At 53.2% G+C, this 24,726-nt stretch overlaps 2 protein-coding genes across 5 annotated transcripts in view; one reads left to right on the forward strand and one right to left on the reverse strand.

The window, feature by feature from the left end:
• Positions 1-3,881: 3,881 nt before the first annotated feature.
• On the reverse strand, positions 3,882-13,499 carry LOC117004283 (phosphatidate phosphatase LPIN3-like). The gene is made up of 23 exons (XM_033074972.1): positions 13,382-13,499; positions 12,349-12,549; positions 12,120-12,188; positions 11,927-12,022; positions 10,946-11,166; positions 10,625-10,729; positions 10,067-10,187; positions 9,490-9,910; positions 8,791-8,890; positions 8,515-8,678; positions 8,339-8,432; positions 8,090-8,159; positions 7,911-8,000; positions 7,278-7,339; positions 7,030-7,134; positions 6,696-6,837; positions 6,307-6,455; positions 6,072-6,158; positions 4,996-5,148; positions 4,528-4,639; positions 4,333-4,436; positions 4,153-4,222; positions 3,882-4,037 (listed from the first exon to the last, which is right to left on the reverse strand). Exons 1-23 carry the CDS (start codon positions 13,478-13,480, stop codon positions 4,032-4,034), a joined length of 2,841 nt encoding a protein of 946 aa, XP_032930863.1. The 5' UTR covers positions 13,481-13,499; the 3' UTR covers positions 3,882-4,031.
• Positions 13,500-19,561: 6,062 nt separating this feature from the next.
• ZHX3 (zinc fingers and homeoboxes 3) overlaps positions 19,562-24,726 on the forward strand; it is a 46,729-nt gene continuing 41,564 nt past the window's right edge. For 2 of the 4 annotated variants that reach the window (XM_033074800.1, XM_033074805.1), the window contains exon 1: positions 19,562-19,638. The gene's annotated coding sequence lies outside the window, so the exon portion shown is untranslated. Of the gene's footprint in view, positions 19,639-20,114; positions 20,276-24,726 lie in introns of those variants that run through there. The other 2 variants (XM_033074804.1, XM_033074801.1) reach the window with 2 other exon arrangements.

Below are 24,726 nucleotides of genomic sequence, written 5' to 3' on the forward strand. Positions count from 1 at the left end.
TTCCTCCTGCCTACACAAAAAAGGGAAGGGATCAGCTAGAGTCTTAACAAAGCTTTCTACCCTCTTTTATTAGGCAGACTTGGGAATAACTCATGATGTAGGAGAAAAGACCAGGAGCAACCAGACTCCTGAAGGGGCATGGAAGGGAGACACTCACCTCTGCTGAGCAGGGTCAGGCTGCAGCATTCCCACATTGGCTTACCCTATCTTGTTGGTTGGTAGAGGTTTCTGAGCATGAGTCATGCAAGATGCGGAATGCCCTGCAGGATGTTGTAGAATAGTAATGGATTGCAAAATGAGAAGTGTGGCTGCCCTATGGAGCCCTGATATATGCGGAGATTATGGTTTCACGTGAATGGACAGGTGTGAAAACAAACACCCACATTCCTGAGCTCCTCCAGCCTTCTCTTAGAGAGCTGTTGCACATCTATACCTGAGGAATTAGTCAATGTGCATTTCATCACTAGCATGTGGAGGAAAGTAAGGAGCCTCCATCCAGCAACTCTGGCACTTTATAGCAGAGGAACAGATTTGTCTCAGCACTGCAGCTCATGAACCCCTCCACACCAGCCAGCCTTTGGCTCTCACACAGTGCCTGTCACCCTCACCAGGCTGTCCCTGCTCTTCTGCACCAGGATTGCCTCCCTGATCCCCCCAATTGCATAAAGGAGCAGCTCTCTGCTCTGACCAGCACAAACCTGCAGCAGCTCCCAGCACAGATGCATCTGGGTGCCTTTTGTCCCCCAGACAATCTGGGTGAGCTCCCTTAAACATGCTTCCAGGCTGGGGAGGACCACAGGGATCACTGAGTCCAGTAGCCACACCATGTTGCCCTGGGCAGTAAAAGCTCCTTCCCCTGCCAGAGGAGGGCAAGCCATCAGCTGTGGGAGCACACAGAGGACATGTGGGCTCCCCACCACTTGCCCAGCCCTGCCAGGTGCTCACAGCATCAGAATCCACTCTCACTGCTCTGGGCTTTGCTGATTTGGAGCGACCCTCCAGCTGCTGAGACCCTTCTCCAGCTGAGGAACAACCACTGCTGCCTTTGGGCATCCTGCTAAACCTGCCCCTGGACAACAAAACCTGTTTTTTTCTCCAGCCTAAGGAAAGAGTCGGAAACCAATGCTCAGTACTTTGTGATGTGACAGGAGAGCCCTCACCCTGCAAGGGGAGAATCCGGCCTAAGCCCCTTTTCCATCCCCTCACACCACGAAGGAAAAGAAAAAATCCAGGCAAGGTCCAGTTCTGGTCTCTAGCCAGCACTTTGATAATGAGTCACAACAGGAAACACTTTTTTTACTTTCAATACTACAAATGCGTATGGACAGACACACAAATGTTATACCCACCAGGAGAATTGGCAGCTTATACATCTTGCCATCCATCCCTGTAGGATGCTCATTTTTGTCCCAGTGAAGGTACAGTGCCATTCCATGGAGGTGGGCTGGAGCTCTGTGGGGGATGCTGTGGGACAGGGACCCCACTCTGAGGTTTTGCTCCCTATGCAGCCTGTCACAGACACTGAGGAGATGGAGGTGGACATTAACACTGATGTGGAGGAAAACACTGAAGCAGATGTAGAAGACTATGGAGAGGAAGAGATGGAGGTGGATGTGGATGAGGAGATGGAGGAAGAGATGGAAATGGAAATGGAGGATGATGTTGAAGACATGGAAGTGGATGAGAAAGGTGAGCAGGAGGACATTGTCCTGGGATGGACACCAAGCCCAGGCAGGCACTGGCCATGCCCTGCCCACAGGCAGAGTGGGTCCCCTGCTACCAGGCTGGGCTGGGCTGGGTGGCCCTGCTCAGGGACACAGTGCCTGGGGGTGGCCCTGGCTTCTGGTGGCACAAGCAGCACCCCCAGCCTGCCCTGGCCTTGCTTTGGGCCATGCTTTGGGTGCCACTGCCTGGGGGCAGCCCCCAGCCCCAGGCAGGCTCAGTGCTGGCAGCAGAGTCCTGCTGTGCCAGCGTGTGCCAGCCTGGGGGCACAGGGAACAGCCCTCTGTGCCTGGCTGCAGTGACCCTGTCGCCTGCTTTGCTTCCAGGACCGATGCAGATGCCAGCCAGGGATGCCACCCTTCTGGATATATGTTTCAGAGTTCGTTGTTACATTTTCATCTGTAAATGTATTTTAGAGTTTGCTATTCTCTTCTATACCTATGTTTCATGCATTGTTACATAGGTTTTTGTAATGCTGATACCTTTTATAGATTGTTCTTATAAAGATTTTTACATTGAAAATGCATTAAGTAGTTTTTGTTTCTGCTCTTCTATAAATTAACAGTGTTTATTTTTCACACCTCAGCTCTTATTTGCATTTGCTTTGGGCACAGGGAGCTTTTGCAGGGTCGTGGGTTCCAGCTGGTCTGGGTCCCTGAGCTGGAGATCCCTGGGGCTGTTGGCAGGGCCACTCTGGGGCTACTTGTGCACACAGGGGTCCCTCTGTGTCCTGATGTGACTTTGTGATGTTGAATTGTACACCCATTTGTCTGTTCAGCCCAGAAAGAAGTTTGGTACCTTTAAGTCTGAGTGTGAAGTGGGGAAGGCAAAGTGGTGGAAAAAGGCAGTTGTTTGCAAAAGGTAGAGACAGGAGTTCCATCACATTGTCTCCTGGACTGTGTCCTGCTGGTGGGCAGCAGGAGAGAGCTCTCCTTTGCTTTTAGTTAGTTTTTGACTGACTGAAATGGAGAAGTTCTCTGGACAGTCATTTTTTTCCTTTTCCCTGGAATTATTTGAAACTTCTCTGGACTGGGGACCAGGGGGAAGCACCAGGAGCCTGCACCTGTGGGCACTGGGTCCTGCACTGGGCAGTGGCATTTTCCAGCGCTGGAGGGACGGACAGAGTGAGCCGAGCTAGCAGCCACAGGAGAGAGACTTCCTGAGTCTGTAAACTCTTCAGAGCTGCAAGAGGTTTTCCAGCGTGGTATTGTTCTTTTTTTTTTTTTTTTTCTGCTGGACCTGTTGCATTTCCTGTTTCTTTCCACTTCTCTCTGAGGAATTTTCTTTCTGAACCTGTTGGGGAATGGAGGATGGGCTGCTTGGGTTTGCTTCCTGGGGGGATCCCTTGGAGGTTTCCTCCCAAATTTGCCCTACACCAGGACACACTGACAGGTCACACCTTCCGTGCAGTTGCTTTGGACATGTGTGATAAACACAGAGACAAATCCCTGTGTGCCCTGGCCCTTGGGATCCCATGAGGGAGCAGGGCTGAGCCTGCATGCTCCTGCACAGCCTCACCCAGGGCTCTTCCCTGGCTGTCCCTGGTGCTACTGAGGCCGTGCTCTCTGTGGGCACCCCCTGCTCCCGGCCACCCCAAGGGGCTGGAGCCAGCCCAGAGTGAGCCTCAGCACAGGGGCCTCTGGCTTTGGCAAGCTCTCCTGTCCATTCAGCCCCATGTGCATACAGAAGAAGCCTGAATTTGTTTTCTGTTTTTAATTAATTTTGCCACCGTTGCTAAACATAGTAATTAAGAATTTTAAAAAATAGGAAAAAAGCCGTTTTCTAGAAGCTGGTCCCATCACCCCCCGGACCCACTTGGTAGGATGCTTAAGCAGAATAAGCCAAATCACATTTTAGAAAGGACTTGGAGGCTGGCTCCCACTTCTAATGAGCAGGGCTAGAGCCGACAAGAGGCAGCCTGGATTAAGGCACTATTTATTGTTGTTCAGAACACTCAAAACCCCAGAATCTATCCTCAACTTTGACAAGTTGATGGGCAGTTTCAGCTACCAAACTGACAGTAGCTGCACTGACTGAAACACTGGTCATACAAGAGGTAGTAACAGCTAAATAATAAATACAACTGTGTACAACCACCACCACCTTTAAAAAACAGCCAGGCTTTGGAGGAGCTACAACCACCACGAAAAATCTGGCTTTCAGGAGTTTGTGTTTTGCAAGTGGAGTTTTTGATGAGTCAGAGCTCTCTCTTATCCCGTTTTGCTCCCTGCTAAGTGGTGTGGTGATCTCTATGCCAAGTGCAAAATGCCCAAGCAGCAAGCAGGGAGGATGAGGTGCACCTGGAGCATTTAGTCCTGCCAAAGAACATGCAGGAGAGCTCTGGGTCAGGTCTCCACAGGATGGGGTTAGGACAAGCCATCCAAGTCAGTCTGAGGCAGTGGAGGTCTCCAGTAGGCAAAGGGGCTGTACCTGCCCAGTGCTCCCCGTCTGTCCCACAGGAGGGAAGAAGATCTCCACCAGCTCCGACAGCCGCTCGTATCTGGGGGGTGAGAAGGAAGTTACACTGGGGTCATTGGGTGTTTGTTTGATGCTCCTCTGCATCAAAGCCAGGTCACCCCAAAGACCCTGAGGAATAAACACTTTGCTTACGTTGACTTCTGGTTCTTTCTGAGCTCCTGGATCAGCTCTCCCTTGGGGTTCACGGTGAATATGCGGCTCTCTGGCAGCCCCACTTGCTTGTAAGCATAGACATCCTGCCCAAGGAAGGCCAGCAGAGCTTGAGGGCTGCAGGAAGGCACTGCCACCCAGCCTGAGCCCTCCCTGCACACCTGCAGAGCCACTCACACTGGGCCTGTTCCCAAAGCCCGCGTAGAAGGGACACTTTGTAGCAAACAGTTTTTGGATGTCTGTCAAGCAGGTGACCTTGAACACCTCTGGCTTCTTCTCAATCACCTCCCTGCAGCACAAGAGACACAGTGGCATCAGCTGGCCACGACTGCAGGCATCAAACCCATCTGTAATGAACAGATATCAGCCTTCTGAAGCACACTGTGCCTTTTGTGTGTCCTGCCCGCCTCTGTAGTGACACCTTAGTGGGGCTCAGGGAAGTGATTTGAAGGGGAAGAGGTTTTGTGCATCAGCAGCTTCGCTGTGAAGCCCCAGCAAGGTCAGGCAGCTCCCCTGCTGCCTCCCACAAAAGGCACTGGGCACCAAGGAGGGCAGAGCAGTTTAAGGCTGGGACATCCCTCAGGGTGCAGCTGGGGAAGGGGATGCTGACCCCAGGGATACAGGAAGGGCAGGGAAAGACAGTACCTGTGGAAGGCAGACATGAGACTACTGGGGGAGAGCAGCATGGGGCCCATGGGGAGGCCACAGCCTTGCTCATTGACCCATTGGAGGTAGCCTTTGGTGATGTGGGCCATGCCAATAGCCCTGGCCGAGCAGTAGAGGAACTTGTAGCCATTCCTAGAGAGAACACAGGGAGCCCCTCTGAGCTGTGCCCTGGGCAAGGCACTCTCCTCCTCCGAGGAGAAAGAGGTAGACAAGGACCTGCCCTAAGACCAAATCTTATTCCAGCAAGCAAGGTGGTTCCACAAAGAACATGAATCCCTTATCTGGAAAGCCAGAGTAAGCCAAATCCCCACAGTGGGAGTCCCTGCAGCACCCTCCATGCTCACCCCAGCAGCCACACACCCACTCACCCAGCTGCACAGCCCCCCTTGCTGCTCAGCCCCCTCACACAGCACTTTCATCCCCCAGCACTGCCCGTCAGCTGTGCAGGGCTGTACCCAGCCCTTGCGGGCTCCTGGCAGGGCACGGCTCGGCAGAGCTGGTGCCGGGGGGCCAGGGGCAGCCGAGGTGCCGCTGGAGTCCCTGCAATCCCCGGAGCGCATCCCTGCCGTGTTCCTCCCGGGACAGAACGGGCCATGCACGGGCCCGCAGTGCCTCTCAGTGGCCACAGGGGCCAAGGACCGAGCAGAGGCTCCGCAGGGATCACTGCTGCTGTCACCCTCGCAGGTGAGTCCCCGGGGCTGTGGGAAGCGATTGCTGGGTGCCCAGAGAGGCACCAGCCCCGCAGTGCTGGGGACCCCCGTGCCACCACTCTCAGGTGTGACCTTAGGTGCTCTTGTCTCCTGCACTGCTCAGCTCTATCTCCCCAGCGAAGCCTCCACTGACACACACTCCTTCCAGGGAAGGTAATGCCAACATCTGCACCCAGGGGACCCTCTGCTTTTGCCCCTCAGCATCATGTAGGCAGCACAGCCAGCATCAGCCACCACTGACAGCAGATAGTGCAGCTATCTGGGCCTGATCAGCGAGTAAGAAGCTCTGACTCTGACTCCATCATCTTCCCACTTCCCCTTGACCTCAGCTGATCCAATACCTACAGGTGGATTTTGTGGAAGAGTTTAACAATCCCACGGTGAGTCCAATCTTTACCCAGCTGTGGCAAGATCTGTCCAAGAGCATCTGATCTAAAAGGAAATGAGGCTGGGTTAGTGCCATCCACCACCACCCCAATGGGGTTTGTGCTCCTTTCTGCTTGCTTATGCAAGCCTTTAAAGGAGACTTTCCCTTAGCAGGGGAAAACAAGGATTTTGGTGTGGGAGAAAGGCCTTTTACTTGGTGATGGTGCCATCGATGTCTGAGATCACCACTTTTTCGTTCCAGTTCCACACGTAGATAGTGGCCTCACAGCGACACGTGCCCTGGTACTGAGTTGTCACGCTGAACGCCACCTCATTGGGGCCATCCTGCAGATTCAACCTTCCCTGGGGCAGAGGGGCAGCAAAAGTGTTACACCAGCACCAATTCACACCACTCCAAGGCTTGCCAGAGGCCAGACTGCCACCCAGCCAGGCCAGAGATGCCAAGGCTCTACAGGGTGGCCAACAGGGCAGAATATTTGGATGTCCTATGAAAACATGAGGTCAGGAGTAGAGAAATTCCTATTTAAGGGTTGTCTCACCCCTACACACACGGACACAGAAAATGGAGAAATAAATGCATACAATTTGTTCAGAGGAGAGCCGCAGGGATTTCTTGTAGACTGGCAGAAGTTTCTGGGCAGGGGCTTTCACTGTCAACCTGTCCCCAGGGTGCAGGGGCTCATTGTCACTGGAAGACTCTTTTTCAGACTCCTTTTCCTCCTGCCTACACAAAAAAGGGAAGGGGTCAGCTAGAGTCTTAACAAAGCTTTCTACCCTCTTTTATTAGGCAAACTTGGGAATAACTCATGATGTAGGAGAAAAGACCAGGAGCAACCAGACTCCTGAAGGGGCATGGAAGGGAGACACTCACCTCTGCTGAGCAGGGTCAGGCTGCAGCATTCTCACATTGGCTTACCCTATCTTGTTGGTTGGCAGAGGTTTCTGAGCAGGGCCCACCATTGCCAACATGTCCCCAGGGTGCTGGGGCTCACTGTCACTGGAAGACTCCTTTTCCTCTTGCCTACACAAAAAAGGGAAGGGGTCAGCTAGAGTCTTAACAAAGCCTTCTGCCCTCTTTTATTAGGCAAACTTAGGAATGATTAGTCACATAGGAGACCAGGAGTATTCAGACTCCTGAAGATGACCTGGGAGGGAGGCACTCACCTCTGCCAAGCTCCTCTTCGCCACAGTGCTCCCACGCTGGCTTTCCTCAGCCTTGGCTGCTGCTGCAGGCAGAGAGGGGTGTGCTGGTTTTGGTTAATTTTCTTCACAGTGACTGGTATGGGGCTGTGTTCTGGATTTGGGCTCAACACAGTGTTGATAACAGAGATGTTTCTGTTACTGCCAAGCAAGGCTTGCACAGAGCTAAGAGCAAGAGTAGGGGCTGGTTTGCTTTTCTTCCAGTTGGAACAGCAGTGCCAAAAGAGGTATCACTGCAGTCCCTGCCTTCACAGGGACACTGCTGGTGGAAGAGGAAGCACAGCCTGGTGCTGTGGTGGGGAGGGAGACCAGCAAGCACATGTGGTGCTCAGGGACCTGGCATGATGGGCACATAGCAGGAGGTCTCACCACTACAAGGCCCACATTACCACATTACCAAGTGCTGCTCTGCTGTTCTGGCATTAACACACCAAAGGGGACAGGTAGCAACCTTAAGAAGTCCCCTTGTCGGGTCCTGGATGTCCTCATAGTCAACCTCAGGCCATCCCTAGGAACCTGCTCCCACACCTGCCAGTCAGGAAAATGATACCTGTCCCCTGGGTATGTGGTTTGTCATATCCACTGCTGCAAACATACCTCCTCTGTTGAGAATTCTCTCCTCCTCCAGAAGTAACATCTTCTGTCTTTCTTGGACATCTTCTCCTTCACCAATTCATCAATGATGCTCTGTGAATATGGCAGAACATGGGATGAGGTCAGTCCTCAACCCAAGCCCTGCTGAGAATCACAGCTAGTAAATGTGTTGTAGCACTGACCTCAGGAATGTTCCTCTGGAAAGCCTGCAGGGCCAGGACTATGGGACCAGCCACAGCCCAGTTGTAATACCTGGAAAAAGCAAGGGGGATTGGCACATCACCATCCTGCAGCATGGCCAGGTCTCACAACTACTTTGGTACAGTCATGCTCTGGGATGGAGTCACATTCCTACGGGAGGGTTTCCACAGGGACAAAGGGGCCATGCTGTCCACTGTGGGATGAAGCAGCAGGAAGAGCAGGCCACTCACTTCTTATTGATCATTATCACCAGGTTTGGGTCACTGATGAGCCTTGGATTCTCAGCAAACTGCTGGTAGGAAACCATGTGTTCCATGAACTTCTCTGGTGGGACAGAGGCTGTGTCATGACATTGGAGGATAGAAAGGATTTCAGGGCTGCAGATTCCCTCTCCCCTCCTACCTACCATGAGAGATCTGCCTGTTGCCCCTGAGGCCCCCACACAGTGACAGGGCAACAGTGGGCATTGAGTCGGAGTCCATGGGGCTGCTGGCAGGCGAGGTGGAGGGCAGCTGGGTGCACAGAGGGTTGCTGGGGTCTGTCACAGGCCTCAAACTCTGCTCTGTGTCACTGCCAGCAAGGGAGGTAACATCAGAGAATAGCTTGAAACATACCTCCATACCTTTGTGCCAGGGGAATTGCTCAAAAATGTCTGAGCTTGATCAGCTGGGGTAACTCATACCTCTCAGGGAAATAGAGAGCCACCGGCTTCTTGTCTGGCTCCGAGAAATCTTCCAGGTAAATGGCACTGGGACCCAAGTAAGGACTTCTTTTGATGGATCCTCAATGCATAGACAGAAGAGAGAGAACTTAGCTGAATCACCTTTCTGATCACACCAGCATCTATCAAGAAAGCCAACAGCATTTTCCTCAATCATATCCATGTACCATACAAATTGCTACTGGAAAAACTGCTGTAAGTCAACAGCAACAAAAGTGCCTCAAGACACCTGCACTAGCATGATCCTTAAATACACTGTGAAGGGGGGCACATAAATGCTTCTGTGTGATTTTTCCTGACTTGGCAGGCTCAGGATGAAGACACAAGTCAGGCCAGGTGGTATCAGACACTTGAAATTAAGGTATGGCCTGTGCTGCTGAGAAATCTTCTAAGTATGCAATAGCAGAGACATTGAAGGATGGACTTCAGTGAACATAAGGCAATAAAGTCTTTCTGGAAACTAGGTGGTCACTGAAAGGTGGACACCTGAGGGATGTCTCTTCAGAGCAAAGGAGCTGGTAGCACACAGAGAAGGCAAAGCAAACACACCACACCTGGAAGTCATGGAGTTACACTGAAGGGACAACCCAGATGCTCATCTGAGTCAGACACATCTGCAGGCTCAAACACCACTTCAAGCAGCACCAGTCACCCTCTCACCTTGCCTCCTCTGCCTCTCCAGCTGGGATGTGGGGCCTTCTGAGCCTCCCTGCCTTGGAGCAGTAGGTCCCTCAAAAGGCTCCACATCTGGCTGAACCTCATTCACATCTCCCTTCGGTTTCTCTTGTGGGACTGAGAAGGCCCCCAAAAATCTCTTTGCCCTGACAGCACGGAGGATGTCCTTCAGCCTGGAGATGCTGTTCCCAGCCTGGGGTGCAAGTGTTGGCTCAGATACAGACACAGACAAAGAAGGGGATATACCCTGAGGTCCTGCTGGGCTTGAATCCTCTCTCAGATGTTCAGAGGTGGCAACAAGAGGGGTTTCATCATCCACTGGCACCAGTGTTGCAGAGTTGGTGGCTGCTGCAGCAGCAATACTCTTTGTGGACTTTGCTGGTTTACCTGGCATGAATTTATTCACCTCAAGGAAAGTAGAAGAATGGGTTTGAGGATGGGAAGTTGCCCAAAGCATCATACAGAAGAGGACAACTTCCCTAAGGCAGCCTGGCCACAGCCTCCTCTTTTGCAGGTCTTTTGGACACCCACTCCCAGCAAAAGAGCAAGAGCAGGTACTCACCTGAGGGAGCATTCCCCAGGTCCACTTCATGTAGGATTCAGCCCCCCGAGAAAAACTTCCCCGTGGTTTGATCTCCAGTTCAGAATCACTTTTAAGAGAAGATTGACGGCTCAGGGTGAAGCTGCAGGAAGAGAAGGTGATTTGGGGGCTCACCTACACTTCAGCCCCATGCTCTCCTATCAGTACAAGGCCATTTAGAGCCAAGAACCCTTTAACACTGGTTTTCTATAAAGTCACTTGTACCCTAAAAGACTGTCACTCCCAAAGGACCGAGATCTATGGAAAGTTAGGCCCAAGGAAGCAAAGTGCTATGCCAGCAGTTGCTCAGAGCAGCTTATCAGCAGACAGCCCTATGCACACAGGCTTCTCACACCTGTGACCACGGCCACAAGTGTCCCTTGTGGTCTCTGAGCTTTCCTCCAGCCACACCATACCAGGCTAAGAAAACTCTCCTCTCCTGACACCTCTAAGTCACTTTTCTATACCTCCTTCCCTGCCATGGGGCATGTGCCCTGCTCTCACCAGAGCTGAGCAGGACACCTTGGCTCTGCCCATTACCTGTCCCCTTCGAGCAGCTCCCCATCAGAGTACAGGCTTATCTCTTGGGGCTGCAATGACCCAGCTTCTTCAAGGGGATCAGCAAAGGATGAACAGGCTGCATCACTGCAAAGGAGGAAAGAGAGAGAACTCGTGCTACTCTCAAGCAGCATCCTCCCCTCCAGAAAGCTGGTAATACCCAGCTTCACCCAGCTTTCTTCTGCAGAGGAGACTGGGCTCCAACTTGCAAACACTTCGCCCTGTTTCAGTACTGCTGGGCATCACCAAATGAACCCACAGGCCTGACCTACCGCATCACCCTGCCCGCACCAAGCAGCTCACCTTGGGGCTGGCAGCTTGCCTGGCTCCTTTATGGTCACCTCACTTTTGGTCTCATCACAGCTGTCAGAATCAGAATCCAACACCTCATTCTTCTTGGGCCTTCTCTTGCGTCGCCTCCTCTGGCGCAGGATCACTCCAGCACTGGTGGAGGGTTGAACAGCATCCTCTGTGCTCTGCTCCTTGCAGATGGGGGATGTGCGGAGGAAGAGGGGAATTCTGCCCTGGAACAGGGGTGGGGAAGAGCCCATCAGCTCCCTCCAGCACACTCCTCCTCAGCCTAGCAGATCCTTTCTCTCTATGGAGCATACTATGGAGCACAACCAACACCACTAAGCCCTCAGCTCAGGGGTGGTTTTGTGGCCTGGCCTAAAAAGAAAGGATTTGTACCTACAACATGTGAATAAAAAAACATTAAGTGATCCAGACACAAGCTAAAGACAGCTTTAATACAGGCAAGGAGAGACAGGCAGGAGATGGCACCACAAGACCAGAATTACCAAGGCTGCAAATGGGATTTGACTCCAGAGCCCTTTCCTACTTCCAAACCCAGCCCAAGCCAGCAGTGACCACAAGCACTCTGAGAGAAGAGCTGCCAGGATTCCTGGAAGCCACAACTAGTCTCATCCCACTTGCCACTGGAGCAGGGAGCCTGCCACAGCATCTGTCTCATTGTCATCCCGGTCACAAGATCCCCTGAGAAGCCAAGCTCCAAGAAATCCACCTGTCTGGCCAGCAGCCATGCACATTGATGGAGACCAGTCTGGGATGCAGATATTTCGTGTAACACTCCCACAGGGTGCTCCATCATGTGGGTTGCAAGGTCCTTTGAGCAGGAACCTTTCCAGACACAGAAAACATGAGACGGGACAGTGTAGTCACTCTGGGGAAGAGCAGCATTCCACACCTTATCCTTCCACCTCAGCCCTGCACTTCCAGGTAGTCACACCGGGACACAGACAGCAGCATCTCCTCATAACCAACCTCAAGTTCCTCTGACTCCTCAACAAAGAAGGCCTCTCCATTGTCTCCCAGCTTCATGTGCAGATCCACAGGCTCTCCATTGATTTCAATGTCAACCTAGCAAGAGGCAGAAGCAGTCTGTCCATCTGAACCCCCTCATCCACTGGAGCACAGAGGCCCTTCCAGATGGAGGGGATGGGTTGAAGTTGCTCACAGGGCTGACAGCCACACAGCCTTTGAGGCAAGGGACCTCTCCCAATTTTCCTGGAGAGCACATTCCTCCCTGGAAATGGACGGAATCCCCTCAAAAACGTGGCAAGCACCCCTTACAGTGGGTTCCCATTCCCCTCAAACAAAGTCTTTCTATAACCTGTGGGTTATAGAAGATCCTGGGTCTGGAGACACTGAAAAGGAATCATAGCCCTGAGGCAGGCACTACTTACCACCTTCTCCTTGGAGCGCAGCACTCCCAGTTTCCCAAAGCGCACGTGAAATGGGGAGCACTTGAAGGAGTTGTCAGGTTGCCTCACCACAATCACATCAATACAGCCTGACAGGGTGGCAGGGTTCAGCTCCTGGTACAGCCCCTTCACCTTGACAAGGACGCTCTCAGCCAGCTGCCCCACATAGTTCATGGTTTGAGACTGCAAGTGAGAGACAGGGTAGACCCAGGTAGGGGAAGAGAACTCCAGCAACTAAAGGAAATGTGAGTTTACTTTAGGAGAGTCATATCAAGGCTGCAACAAGCCCCCTCAGGAGACAGGTAAGCCTCTAGAGAAACTGAGGTAAACATCTGAAGGCTTTGATCAAGATCAGTAATGGCCTCTGTGAGCACCAGAACACAGGACAGAAGCCAGAGCATGAGTTACTGCATCCAACTTGGAAGAGAGATGCCCTTGCTATTGGGATACACCATCACATTTGCTCCTTGAGAGGGCAAATACAACCTCACACTGCATAGTCAAGTTGTCAACATGCCATTCAAACAAGAATTGGGCTGGCAGTACATCTCCTGTCCTGCAGTGTCCTTAGAAATCCCCAAGCAACTCAGGGCAGAGAGGTGGGAAGCCCGAGCTGCTCCATACACCAACTTTGAATAAAGTCCAAACCTAACATTTCCCACTCAGAGGGAAAGGCATCCCACTTAGGCATTGCAGAATTGGCCAGTCGTGGCTCTCGTACAAGCCAGAACTCTTGTGTTGGGCAGCACAGCCAGATGATGGCGTGGTGTCCCCAGGGACACTCAGCACAGCCCCCAGTGCACACTCAACCCAAAGGGTGGCTGGGGGAAGTTGGTTCCTTACCCAAAGAGACGATGACAAGCATGTGCCATGCGACAAGCCCTCTGCCCCAGCACGTACCCAGCCTCGCCGATCCATTTTTCATGAGCTCAGCCCAGCTCCATTCTCAGACATCCCTCCTGGAAGGCAGTCTGAGCAGGCAGATGTGGTTCCCGCTCCATGCCCCGTCCCCCACCTCTCCCTGGCAGCCAGCAGTAAGCCCAAATCCCAGATCCTCTCTGGAGGATGACAGCAGGGAAGTGCTAGCCAGCTCCTGAAGCTTCGGTGGCTCCATCAGCTCTGCTGTGAGCAGGGCCCAGATCACGGGGCCTCTCACCAACCTGCTGAGCCCAGCTTTCCCAGGCACTGCTCCCAGGATGGGCAGCCCTCCAGCTGCCTTCCCTGCTGTGCCACAGGGCCTGGCAGCAAACAGGACACAGCTCCTCTCTGCACACAGGGGCAATTTTGGAGAGGAGGAATGATCAGACTGATCCTGATGCTCCCCAGGCAGCACTGATGAGCTTCCAGTTGAGATATACACTGACACAGACCTGAAAATGCATAGGGAAAGTCCTGGGCAGAGAAATCCCATAGGATTTGGGGTGGGGGCTTGGAAATTATCTCCAGATATGATGCATGGAGTACAATCTTCATGGTACTGAACAAAAGCTGAACACAACACTGCAGGCACACAGCAAAACAAGTGCCAGAGCCATGTCCCCTCTGCAGAGCCACTGTCCCCTCTTGCCTCAATGGACAGCTGCCCCTCCCCAAGCATCTCACAGTTTTCAGCTCACTGAATTCAATTCCCTGTGGGCCTCACCTGGGATGGCTGGAGGGAGGCAGGGAATGCAGAGAAAGAGTCTTTTCCCTGCAGGCCTCAGCCCCACCATGGATGGAGCAGGCCCGTTAGGGAGGTGAAGGGTTGGTTATAGCCTGGAGAGAGTTTAATAGGCAGACAGGGTAAGAGAAATGGTCTTCAAGTCATATTCAATAAATAAACCCTCTAGAGGAATGGGGTATTTCCAGCCCTCAGCCCTCAAACCAGCCAGGATCACAGCCTGCACCACGTAGGTCATGTGGAGGATGAAGGGGACAGTCCTCTCCTGCTGACAGCTCACACCAACCTCCAGACCCAAAGAGCCACCCAAAATAAACCAGGTGCTTTGCTGACACACAGGTCTTTGCTCCTGGGCCACCCTGCCAGCAGCACACCCACATCCACACTCCCATCCATCGCACGCTGCAAACCAACAGGACTTTCCCCATTACCTGGGCAGCTGCTGAGCCTCAGCACCTCCTCCTTCGAGGCAAAACCAAACCCCAGGGGTTGTTCTGTGCTGGTAGCAGCACTCACCCTCAGCTCCTCCTCTCCCTGCTGCTTCCTTCCTCTCCCCTGAGCAAAGGGAGGGCCTGTCTCCCAGCTCCTCACCCTGCCTCCCAGCCAGCTGCTGAGGGCCCGGGCAGGCCCAGGGCTGGCACCCGCCACCTGCGGCCCATCCAAGAACCCCTCAGCTCCAGCAGCCCCGGCCACAGCTGCCCTGTGCCTATGGAGAGCCTTCCTTCCTGCCTTCTCCAGCCCACCCTCCTGCAGGATGCTGTGAAGTCTTAATGAGGCACAAAGGGTGGCCAAAACCCAGGGGCTCCTCTGCCCTGCGTCATCTCCATGGGGATGGGAAAAGAGGGCACGGTGAAAGGAAAGCACAGAAAAGCAGACACTTGAAGAAAATTGGGGCTCTCCACATCTCAGGGAGCCTGGGAGCAATGGGGAAGTGATGTAGGAATAGTTGGGTGGACTCAGATGAGCAACTGAGGTGGTGGGGCTTTTTTGTGGCCCCAAAAAGTGCACAGACTCCCACCAGGCAGGGATGTGGCTGGTGTGGGCTCTGTCCTGTATTTTCCTGACTTTTGTGCTGGTGATTCCCCAGCAGCCTCTCTGCTGGGTTTTGGAGTGATGGGGATTGAGTGGTGGCACTTTAGGGATGGGGGCCCTCCAACATGTCACTCGTGGAGCTGGAATTGTGCTGTGAGGACAGGGAAGCACCAAAGCTGGAGAGTGGCTGCTTAGGACAACTTTAGTCTCTGAGAAGAAGGATCCAAAGCTTGTTGATCCCAGCTGACGGGCTGATCTGCAGAATTGCCACAGCTTATTCCCTGGCAAGCCCTGTTAGCATCCTGTGCCTCACTTTCCTCAGCCAGCTGGTTTTCCCCACCACTCCATACCCCTGGTTCCTGGCACATAGCCTTTGCTTGTGCCTCTACACCCCTGCAGCAGATCCTCAGCTGTGCCATGGCTGTTCTGAGTGATGACTGTTTCTCCCTGCATCCTTCCCTGCAATTTAGGCTTTTACTTCCCTTTTTTTTCCTTCTTACTCCTCCAAAAAGCTTACAGCACTTTTAATTGCTGTGGTAATTTCTTGCAAAGCCGTAAAATCATCCTTGGTTCCTGCCAGCTACCCTTCATACTCCCTCTTACTCCCCTTTCCTCTTTTTTGGAAGGTGAGTCTTGCAGATCTATCCCTCCCTGTATTTGTAACCCTGCACCCCCCAATTTCTCTGCGAATCTTGTGCATCCTCCCCCAGGAGCTGCTCCAGCAGGGAGAGGTTGCTTCCCCCTTTTGGGAACTCCACAACCCACAGATGTTAGCAATGAGCCTTTGCATAATGAGACAGATTTTTTTATTAGTCAACTGAGATGCAGTATTTTCAGCTCCTTGCATTCCAAAAAGCTCATAGATACATCCAACTTGGTAGTTTTTGTCCTGCATCTCAGCACTCCCCATCCTTCCTGGATGGCAGCCTTCACCCCTAATGGGGCACTTCTGCCTTCTGGGCTCTCCATACCTCCACTGACTGTTGTGCTGAAAGCCCTACATCCTGAGATCCTGGGCTTTTCTAGAAAACTCCATCCATCCATCCATCCATCCATCCATCCATCCATCCATTGGGAGCACCCACAAACTACCCAGGAGCCTCCTAAATTTTCCTCTCTCCCAAAAAGCAAGTTATGTCTTCAGTCACAGGGTGGGAGAGTGGACAAGCTGTGTCAAAATGATAGGCTTCCTCTTCTTCCCCCTCTTCACATTTTGACAGCTGCTGCACCCCAGCCAGGCCACAGCCAATTCTCCAGCTGCCTCCAAGGTGAGAGCTCATGAGGGGTTTGCCTCCTCCCTTGACCAATACATTATTTCTCTGGTATTTTCCCAGCTGCTCTATTTAATATTTGAGCTGCCTGGGATGCATCTCCTGGGATCCTGCCTTGCTCCATGCCTCGTCATGGGCCTGAAATGTCTGCAGGCAATCCAGCAGTGAGACAGACTCGAGGAGCTGGCCAAGCCACCTGCTGGCTGAGACCTGACACAGCTCAACTCCCCAGAGGTGCTGCAGAGGACAGGAGGGGAACCAAATTGACTGGAAAAGGGTCTTGCTTCACTTTTTGGACAAGCAAAGCTGGGGCTGGGACAGGAGAAATCCCTCCAGCTGTAGGGCTCAGCCAGTAGCTGGGGACACCAATACTTTTTGATGGCTGGAAGCCCACACTACAAACCCCTGCAGCATCTGAATCCTCTTTTCACCCCAGAGCCAGAAAGCTGTGTTCTCCTTTCCCACACTGGAAGGATGCTCCAGAACCTCACTGTTCTGTGGCACAATCCTCTGACGAACACTAGCCTGGCTCCTTCCTCCCTGGGTCTGCTCTGTCTTTACCTTCACCAGTGTCCCCTTTACGCGGGGGTTTCCTGAGATGCTGGCAAAATCCAGACAGGCCGAGGTGTGGCTGTAAGGATGTAAGGATGCCTTTTCCTGAATGCTGTGCACTGAGCAGGATGCTGCAGGCACCACATGTCTGGTGAGGGATGGTCAGAGCTGTCGGGCTGATGACAGCAGTCAATCAACCCATCAGGTCCAAGGTCCTTGTGCCAGCAGCTCCCTGGAGCAGCCTGCTGCTGGCAGAGCTGTCATCCCTGACTGACATTCCTCTGCTGTCATCCTCCAGGGAATCCCTGGCAGACGCTGGGATATGAAAGGGCTGTCTCATTATCATGGTCCCTTCTCCCAGCACAGAGAATCAGCATTTTAAGAGGAGGGGGAGCTTCGGGAAGGTTGGCAGAGCTTCCTGACCCTCAGCTGACTGGGCTGGGGCTCCCATTTCCTTTCCTGGATCAACAAAGAGCTCCAGAGGCTTGTGAAAGGAGTGATTCAGCAAAACAGGATGAGAGGAGAGGCAGAAACATCAAGTCAGCACAGCTGGATAGGGTCAAATTCCCATCCCGCGAAAGCCATGGGGAGCAAGGCTCAGGTGTCCTACCCCCGCAGGCATAGGGACAGCTCCTGAAAGTCCTGTGGCTCTGCATACCAGCCCTGAAGTCAGGAATACAACAGGAAAGCAGCGTTGTTGATTTTGCTTTTTTTCCCCCATTCCCAGAAAGACCAAGTCAGACTGTCCTGGCATGCGATGGAGTGGGTGGGAAAGCCATTTTGCCTGAAGAGGAGGAAATGCCATCCTCAGTCCCCAATCACAAGCATTGAAAAAGCTGAATTACAGCCACAGGACTGGTTGAAACCATCCGTTCTGGTTTAAAAACATGCTCTGCTGATTTGGCTCCTAGTTTCTGACCTGTTGGAAGTTCACATTTCTTCTGTAAACACAAAGGATTCAAGCTTACTTTAAAAAAAAATCCAGAAAACTGCAATTCCCACGCATTCCCAAGAGCCAGGGCTTGCAGAGAAATCCAGCAATACCCTCAAACCAGGAGAGCTGATAGCCCTGAGCAAAACATGGTCCTGAAAAATGAAGTCTCTGAACTGCGAGCCCTCAGTTTTTGTGTCCTAGGTCCTGACAATCCAGTCAGGACATGCACTCTAAAGCCAGTAGCTTTAGATAAGTGACAATTTACATCAATGTAACTGTGAGCAGTCTGACCATCAGCTCAGAATCCAGGAAAAGTGGGATAATGCAACTTTTAGGCAGCTGGAAAATCTTTTATCTTTTGTCCAAAGCTGGTCTATGATTTGAAGACAAGATCTTTCCAAGACACACTTTATTTAAGGGGAATAGTTTGTGCTCGGTTCGATGCTCACAGCAGGCTGGGAGTGACACTGTCAAAGCCTTGAGGTGCAGCGATTTGGGCACCCCAAGCATCTCTCCAGTCCGGAGAGTGCCGGGGGGGCAGACAGCAGCTCTGGGGTGCAGCCCCCAAGTGCAGCTCACCCCGTGAGTGCAGCCCCCCGCCCGCAGCAGCCTCCCTCCCCACCGGGTGGGACAGTCCCAGCTGCCCGGGGACAGCGGCTGGGAAAGGGAAGGGCTGGGGGCTTCCAGCCACCCAACCATCCAGGGCCCCGTGCAGTGCCCCGAGCCGCCCCCGGCTCTTCACAAAGCTGATGGAGATCGCGAGCCCACCGGACTCGTCGCCCTCCTCCGGTTCCACCGGAGGGGCAGAGGCGGGGACAGCGGGGGCCGGTGGCCGCACCTCCTCATCACCCTCCCCGTGCTCGGTGCTGCCCCCGGTACGCGCACCCCACGGGCGCTCGGGGGGCTGCGAACCCCACTCGCGCACAGGCTCGCTGCACTCCCGGGTGCTCGGTCCCCATCCAGATCCCAGTCTCGGTGCCCTGCCCCGATCCCTGTCGAGATCCCAGTCCCGGTGACCAATACCGATGCCGGTCCAGATCCCAGTCTCGGTGATCACTCTCGATCCCGGTCAGAGATCCCGGTCCCGGTCCCTGGCCCTGGCCCGGTCACGGATCCCGGTCTCAGATCTCAGACCTCGGATCCCGGTCCTGGTCCCAGATCCGATCCCGGTCCCGGTCCCAAATCCCAGTCCAAATCCCAGATCCCGGCCCGAGATCCCACTCCGGGTCCCTGTCCTGGTCGCACTCCAGATCCCAGATCCCAGTCCCAGATCCCGGTCCCGGTCCCAGTCCCAGTCCCAGTCGCGGTCCCAGATCTAGTCCCTGTCCTAGATCCCACTCCGGGTCCCTGTCCCGGTCCCAGTCCAAATCCCAGATCCCAGTCCCGGTCCCAGCTCCCACTCCGGGTCCCTGTCCCGGTCCCAGTCCAAATCCCAGATCCCAGTCCCGGTCTCAGCTCCCACTCCGGGTCCCTGTCCCGGTCCCAGTCCAAATCCCAGATCCCAGTCCCGGTCTCAGCTCCCACTCCGGGTCCCTGTCCCGGTCCGGGACTGCCCCGACCCACCCGGGTGTCCCCGCGCGCACGCGCGGTCCGGCGGGCTGAGGTGACGTCATTGCCCCCCCGCCCGCGATGGAGCCCGGCTGATGCCGGTGTGTGTCGCGCCCGCCCGCCCCGCGCTCCCCCCGCCGATGCCTGGGCTCGGCGGCGCCCGCCCGCCCCGCTGCGCCGCCCGCCCCGCGCTCGGGGCCGGGGCCTCCGCCGGACCGCACCGGACCGGACCGCCCCGCACCGAGCCCCGCCGAGCCGCCACGGACCTGCTGCGGGTGAGTGCCCAGCGCCCGGCGCGGCGGGGAGGGTCCCGCTCTCCGCGCTTCGCTCCCGCCCGCACCCGCTGCCGCCGGTACCGCCGAGCCCCGGCAGGTGCGGGGCAGCGCGGCCGGGGCGCTCGCACGGCCCCGGTCCCCGTGCGGGGCACCCACCCCGGCACCGGGACACGCGTGGACCCCCCCGCCCCGCCGCCGCCCCGGTGCGCCCAGCCCTGCCCTGCCCTGCCCTGCCCTGCCCTGCCCTGCCGCCGGCCGGGAGCGGCGGGGCTGCGCTGCCGTGCCATTTACATGGAAATAAATCCACTGAAAAACCGGGTCCCGCCGCTCTGCGAGCTCTGCCTGAGCGCCCTGCTCGGGCAGCGGCTCCGGACCTCTCTCCCCCGGGGTGCTCTGGGTTGTTTTTCTTTTAGTCTGGGTTTTTAGAGGAATAAAAGTGCTTTTTCTCCAACCCTCACTGGTTGCTCGCTCCGTGGGCAGCGGGGCAGCGCGCCCCACTCGTGTCGCAGCTGGGGCTCGGAGGGTGGGTCACAGCGGGGATTTGTGGAGCTCTGGGTGTTGGGCAGGTCCAGGTTTAACGTGCCGGTGCTTGGGACAGACCGGGATGTGAGCAGTCGGCATCTCCCCGTTCTCACAGGTAGGAAAACTGAGCGGCTGCTAAGTGAGGAGCCCGAGGCCGCACAGGAAATCTGCGGCGGAGCTGGGACTGAACCCCACGTTTCCCGTTCGCTGCTTTTCTTGCCTGGCTGGGGGTAGTGGTTTAACCTCACACTCTCGGGGTAAAGTCCTGCCTGGGCTGTGCCAGCTCCCAGCCACAGCTCCTGCGGTGGCAGCCGGGCGTGTGGCCAGGTGCCAGCAGACCGAGGCCTCTGCTGCGAGAGGCGATTTGGGGAGCAGAGATGTCCCTGTGGATGGGATGTGGCTCCAAGGTGGGCACTTGCGTGTGTCACATTGGCTTGGCAAGCTGGCATGGGTGAGAAGTTGGCCCCATCCTGCTGCTTGGGGCACAGTTTGTGTGCACCCTCCTATCTCAGACGGTATGGTTTTTCAAAGGAGTTCTCTGCCATTATGATTATGTGATAGGAAACTTTTGGGGGAGAGGTAGGTGATGAGACTTTTCAGGCCATGTGATAAACTTGAAAAGCTCATATACAAGCTTTTCTTGATCTGATTTTTCCCATTTCTGCCCAGTAAAGGCATGAGCTCTGCCCAGTGCTGTCAGATGGCTCCAGTTGAACAGGGAGGTTTCCCTGCTCTTCTCCCTGACCACCTAGTCTGGCTGCAGTCTCCAAACGAGGATCCCAGTGTCCTGAGGAGCACTTCTCCGTGGATAGGAAGCCAGAAGTGTACTTCATTATCTGGAACAGTTTATTCTAAACTAATCTCTCTTTAAGAGATGAGGAGGAAGAGAAAAAGACCCAGATGCTCAGATGCATTTTATTTACCATAAAAGAAAACAGCAATTTAATGATAACTTCTATTAACTAGGTTGGGTCAGTGACCTTGATGTATTTTAAAACGTAGCTGAGAAGAGGGAGCAGACTGTTCCAGTCTGTTTATTGTTTCCTCCTAGTGCATCCCAGTAACTCGCAGCGCACGGATGCCCACACATTTCTGAAGTCCTGACCCACCTTTGGAGAAGGGAAAGAGGAGGCTGTTGGATCTGATTTGCTTCAGATACAGCCTAATCTGGAGCTGGTGTTAATTATATTATAGCTGGGTTGGGGTTTAGCATAGGTTTTTCTTGTTACTGTAGAAAAGCTGTAGTAACTTGAAGCCCCGAAGTTACTCGTGGGAGCACATCCCTATCAATAAATTCCTTGTTGCAAAGCCAAGTGAAACCAGCCCCATGGGGACTGCTGGCTTTCATTGGGGAGGTGCAGGGATGGATGCAGGCGGTGCTGACAGCCTGGAGCAGGGTAGCCTGGAGCAGGTGAGCCAGGCTGGTAGTGAGAGCCACCTGGGTTGTCAGTGTGGGGAGATTCAAACAGCAGTGTGGCTCCAGTTCTCCTTTATATAAATGTTTCTCCTTGCTCTGCAGGGTTTTCCTTCTATTTAGACCTCCTGCTCCTCCTCTCCGAAAACGCTGTCCCCTTGTGTATACGAGCTTTTCCCTCTGCTTTGGTTACTATGGTGTTACTACGTAAAAACAGCTCGTCTTGTAGCTCCTGGAATTATCTGCAACTTGGTTTTGCAGTCCAACCCTGAGACACGGAGCTGTGTCCATCCCTTGTCCAGCCTTTCCGTGGCTGTGTGATGGGACAGGTCTGGAGGCAGTGTTGTCTGCAGGGCACGGCTGTCCTTGGTCCCACAGGACCTCTCCAGGTTTCTGGGCACCAGGATCCCACTGCTTTGTGTGAGGCTGTCACACAGGTGCAACTCTTGCTATTCCTGAATGTGGGACAGTGTCTGGGCTGTGATGAGCTCTGCAAGACCTGCTCACATTCATCCCCTCCAGGGACTGGGCTGACAGCAGACAGGGCATCAGCTCTCCCTAAAAACTGTTGGGAATGGAGACAAACAACTAGGAGTCTGTAGAAATCTGTGCAAACAAAAGGCAGAAGGTGGGAGCAGACATCTCCCCCCATCTTACTCAGCCCTCAGCTTGTGCAAGTTAACCCCCATGGACTGGCTTGTTGCTGCCCACTTGGCTGCAATGGGTCCTTTGCTTCCCCTTGCCTGATGTTATTATTCCTTTCTGTGTTTTCCACCTGATTTGCATGTAAAATGCACGAGGGAGGTTCATTCCGTGGAGAGGTCCTTGGTTTGCTCACAGCTAATGTAAATTATTGTTGCCCTCATTCTTGCAGGGGGCTGGGGTCACCCTGGAAATAGAGGGATTTTGTTGGGAGAGCAGGAGCCCAGAGCCAGGTCCAGGTTCCCCCCACCCTGCTCATCCTAAGGGCTCCATGCAGACACAGAATCATTCTGCGTGGGACAAATCACCCTTAGGATGAGCAGAGTGATTTCTTTTTGCATTAACTATTATCTTTTTTATATCTATTTTTATCTATCTCTTTGCATTAACTATATAGGAGATCAGGAGGATTATGTTAGTGACTTAAACACCTGCTCCAGGTGGAATGAGTCTAGTCCTGCTGTGGAGGTTGTTTTGGAGAAGATCCTGCTTGCTGTGCCTGATGGTCTTTGTGGTGAAGGTCAGCAGCCTCTCTCCCTCTGGCAGCTGTGATGGCTCTTCTGCTTTGTTAAGAAGAAACGGGGTGATGCTTCTAATTATGAAGGAAAAAGTCTTGTACTTCTCCCCTCCTTTGTTTGTTTTTTCTCTCTTTTTTTCCTCTTGACAAATGTTCTAAATAACAATGCTTAAAATGCAAATGGAGTGAGCTTGTATGAAGTGACTGTGAGGGCCTGGTTGGGGCAGGCTGTGGTGGAGCTCAGGAGCTGGTGATGACACATGGCACAGGAGCAGAGCCCAGGGCTGGCTTGTCACCAGAGCAGTCACAGCTATGGCAGCCGTGGCTCATCTCCACGTGGAGGACACGCTCATGAGCTTCAAAGGCTTTGTGGTTTCTCTTTCCTCTCCCCGTTCAGGGGGACACTGTGAGGGTGCCCTCTCCTTGTTCTACAGGCACAATAAGGGGACATTTAACTGGACTCCCTTTTATCTGTGTATTCTTCCCTCCTTATTCCTGCTTTTTTTAAAATTAGAAAGAGAAAAATCTGAGACTGAGCCTTCTAAACTGTGTGTCCAGTTGCACTCATGGCATCTGTAAGGTTCTTCCTGCTGCAAGTGAGTGCTGCCCTTGCTGTTCCAGCCAGGTCCCTCATGTGTTTTAGTGCTTGTTTGGGGGGAAAAAAAATGAAATAAAATAACATGGTGTAGAGGTTGCAAAAGTTTCCATTATAGCTCCACCCAAACACTCCTGCCCAGTAATGCTCAGAAAATTCAGTCTGGGTGATGGGGCTTCCCTGCCTGCTTTGCTGCTGGGCTGCTTGGGGGGAAGGGGAACAGCTTTTGGTTTTGTTTTGGTTTTTTGTTTTTCTGTTTGTTTGTTTGTTATTTCTTTTAATACAGAGATGCTTGAGAGTCATGTCAGAAATAGGGTGAGGAATGAGCTCTGGCACCTGGCTCCTCAGTAAAGAGCCTGGGTGGCACAGGTTTAAAGAGTAAGCACACAAAAATTCAAAAATTCACAGAGCAACAGGCAGATGGATCAGTTGAGAGGGGCTTCCAGAGGGGCAAGGAGGCTCTTTGCTATTTGTATTGGTGTTGTTTAACTCTTCTTCTCCTGAAGAAGTGTCTTGATGTTGTTTTCAGGCTGGTTTTGTCCTGTGGTGTAAAGGCATCAGTTTGCTCCTCTGGGAAGGATAAGAAGGGAGTTAGTTGCTCTTGGAACATGGCTTGGTGTGCAGGATGCTTGCAAATGCTCTGCTCTCATGCCTCAGTAAATAAAGAGGTTTTCATGGGACCTAAAAAAACTTCTTGTTTGGAAATAGGTCAAGCAAATATTTATTTTTCTAAGGTGTCATGCCAGTGTTGCACAAATACTTGAATGGGTAGTCATTTTATTTTTTGCTGCTTTGTTTCTTCCTAAGCACATTCATGTTTTTTTTTCCAGTGGTGTAGGGACACACATTAATAATTGTATGCAATCAGTCCTATCCCTCTCTCTATCTGGAAGTCTGTGCATCTTCTTGTGGACTTGTGCTCTACAATTGGCAGTGCTGTAAATTGGAAGGTGTTTTCTTTACATCCAGGTGCTTCTCAGCTGTGGGGATATTTTTTGCTCTCCAAAAGAGTTTCAGGTCAGTGGTGGGCCAGCTGCAGCAATGAATTTAAAAACAAAACAGCAAAGTTCAACAAAATGGCCATACTGGTGTCTTGCTTTCCTGTCTTAAAGCCTCAGCTGTGGCAGTGCTGGTGTCCTTTTAGAAAGTAAGTCCAATGCTTGGCTTATCCCACAGATGGAGAGTGCAGTTACTGCCAAAAGCTTGTGCCCTGCTGTCTGGTGGAGCTCCTGTCTTCCCCACATAATCAGGGATCAGTTGGTATCTGTCTTTAAAGAGAGATTGAAACTTCTGGTCTGCTCATAAAATGGTAAAAATAAAGAGTTTAGTTAAGAGGAC

This window comes from Catharus ustulatus, chromosome 17 (assembly GCF_009819885.2).
Source record: "Catharus ustulatus isolate bCatUst1 chromosome 17, bCatUst1.pri.v2, whole genome shotgun sequence".
Classification (NCBI taxonomy): domain Eukaryota; kingdom Metazoa; phylum Chordata; class Aves; order Passeriformes; family Turdidae; genus Catharus; species Catharus ustulatus.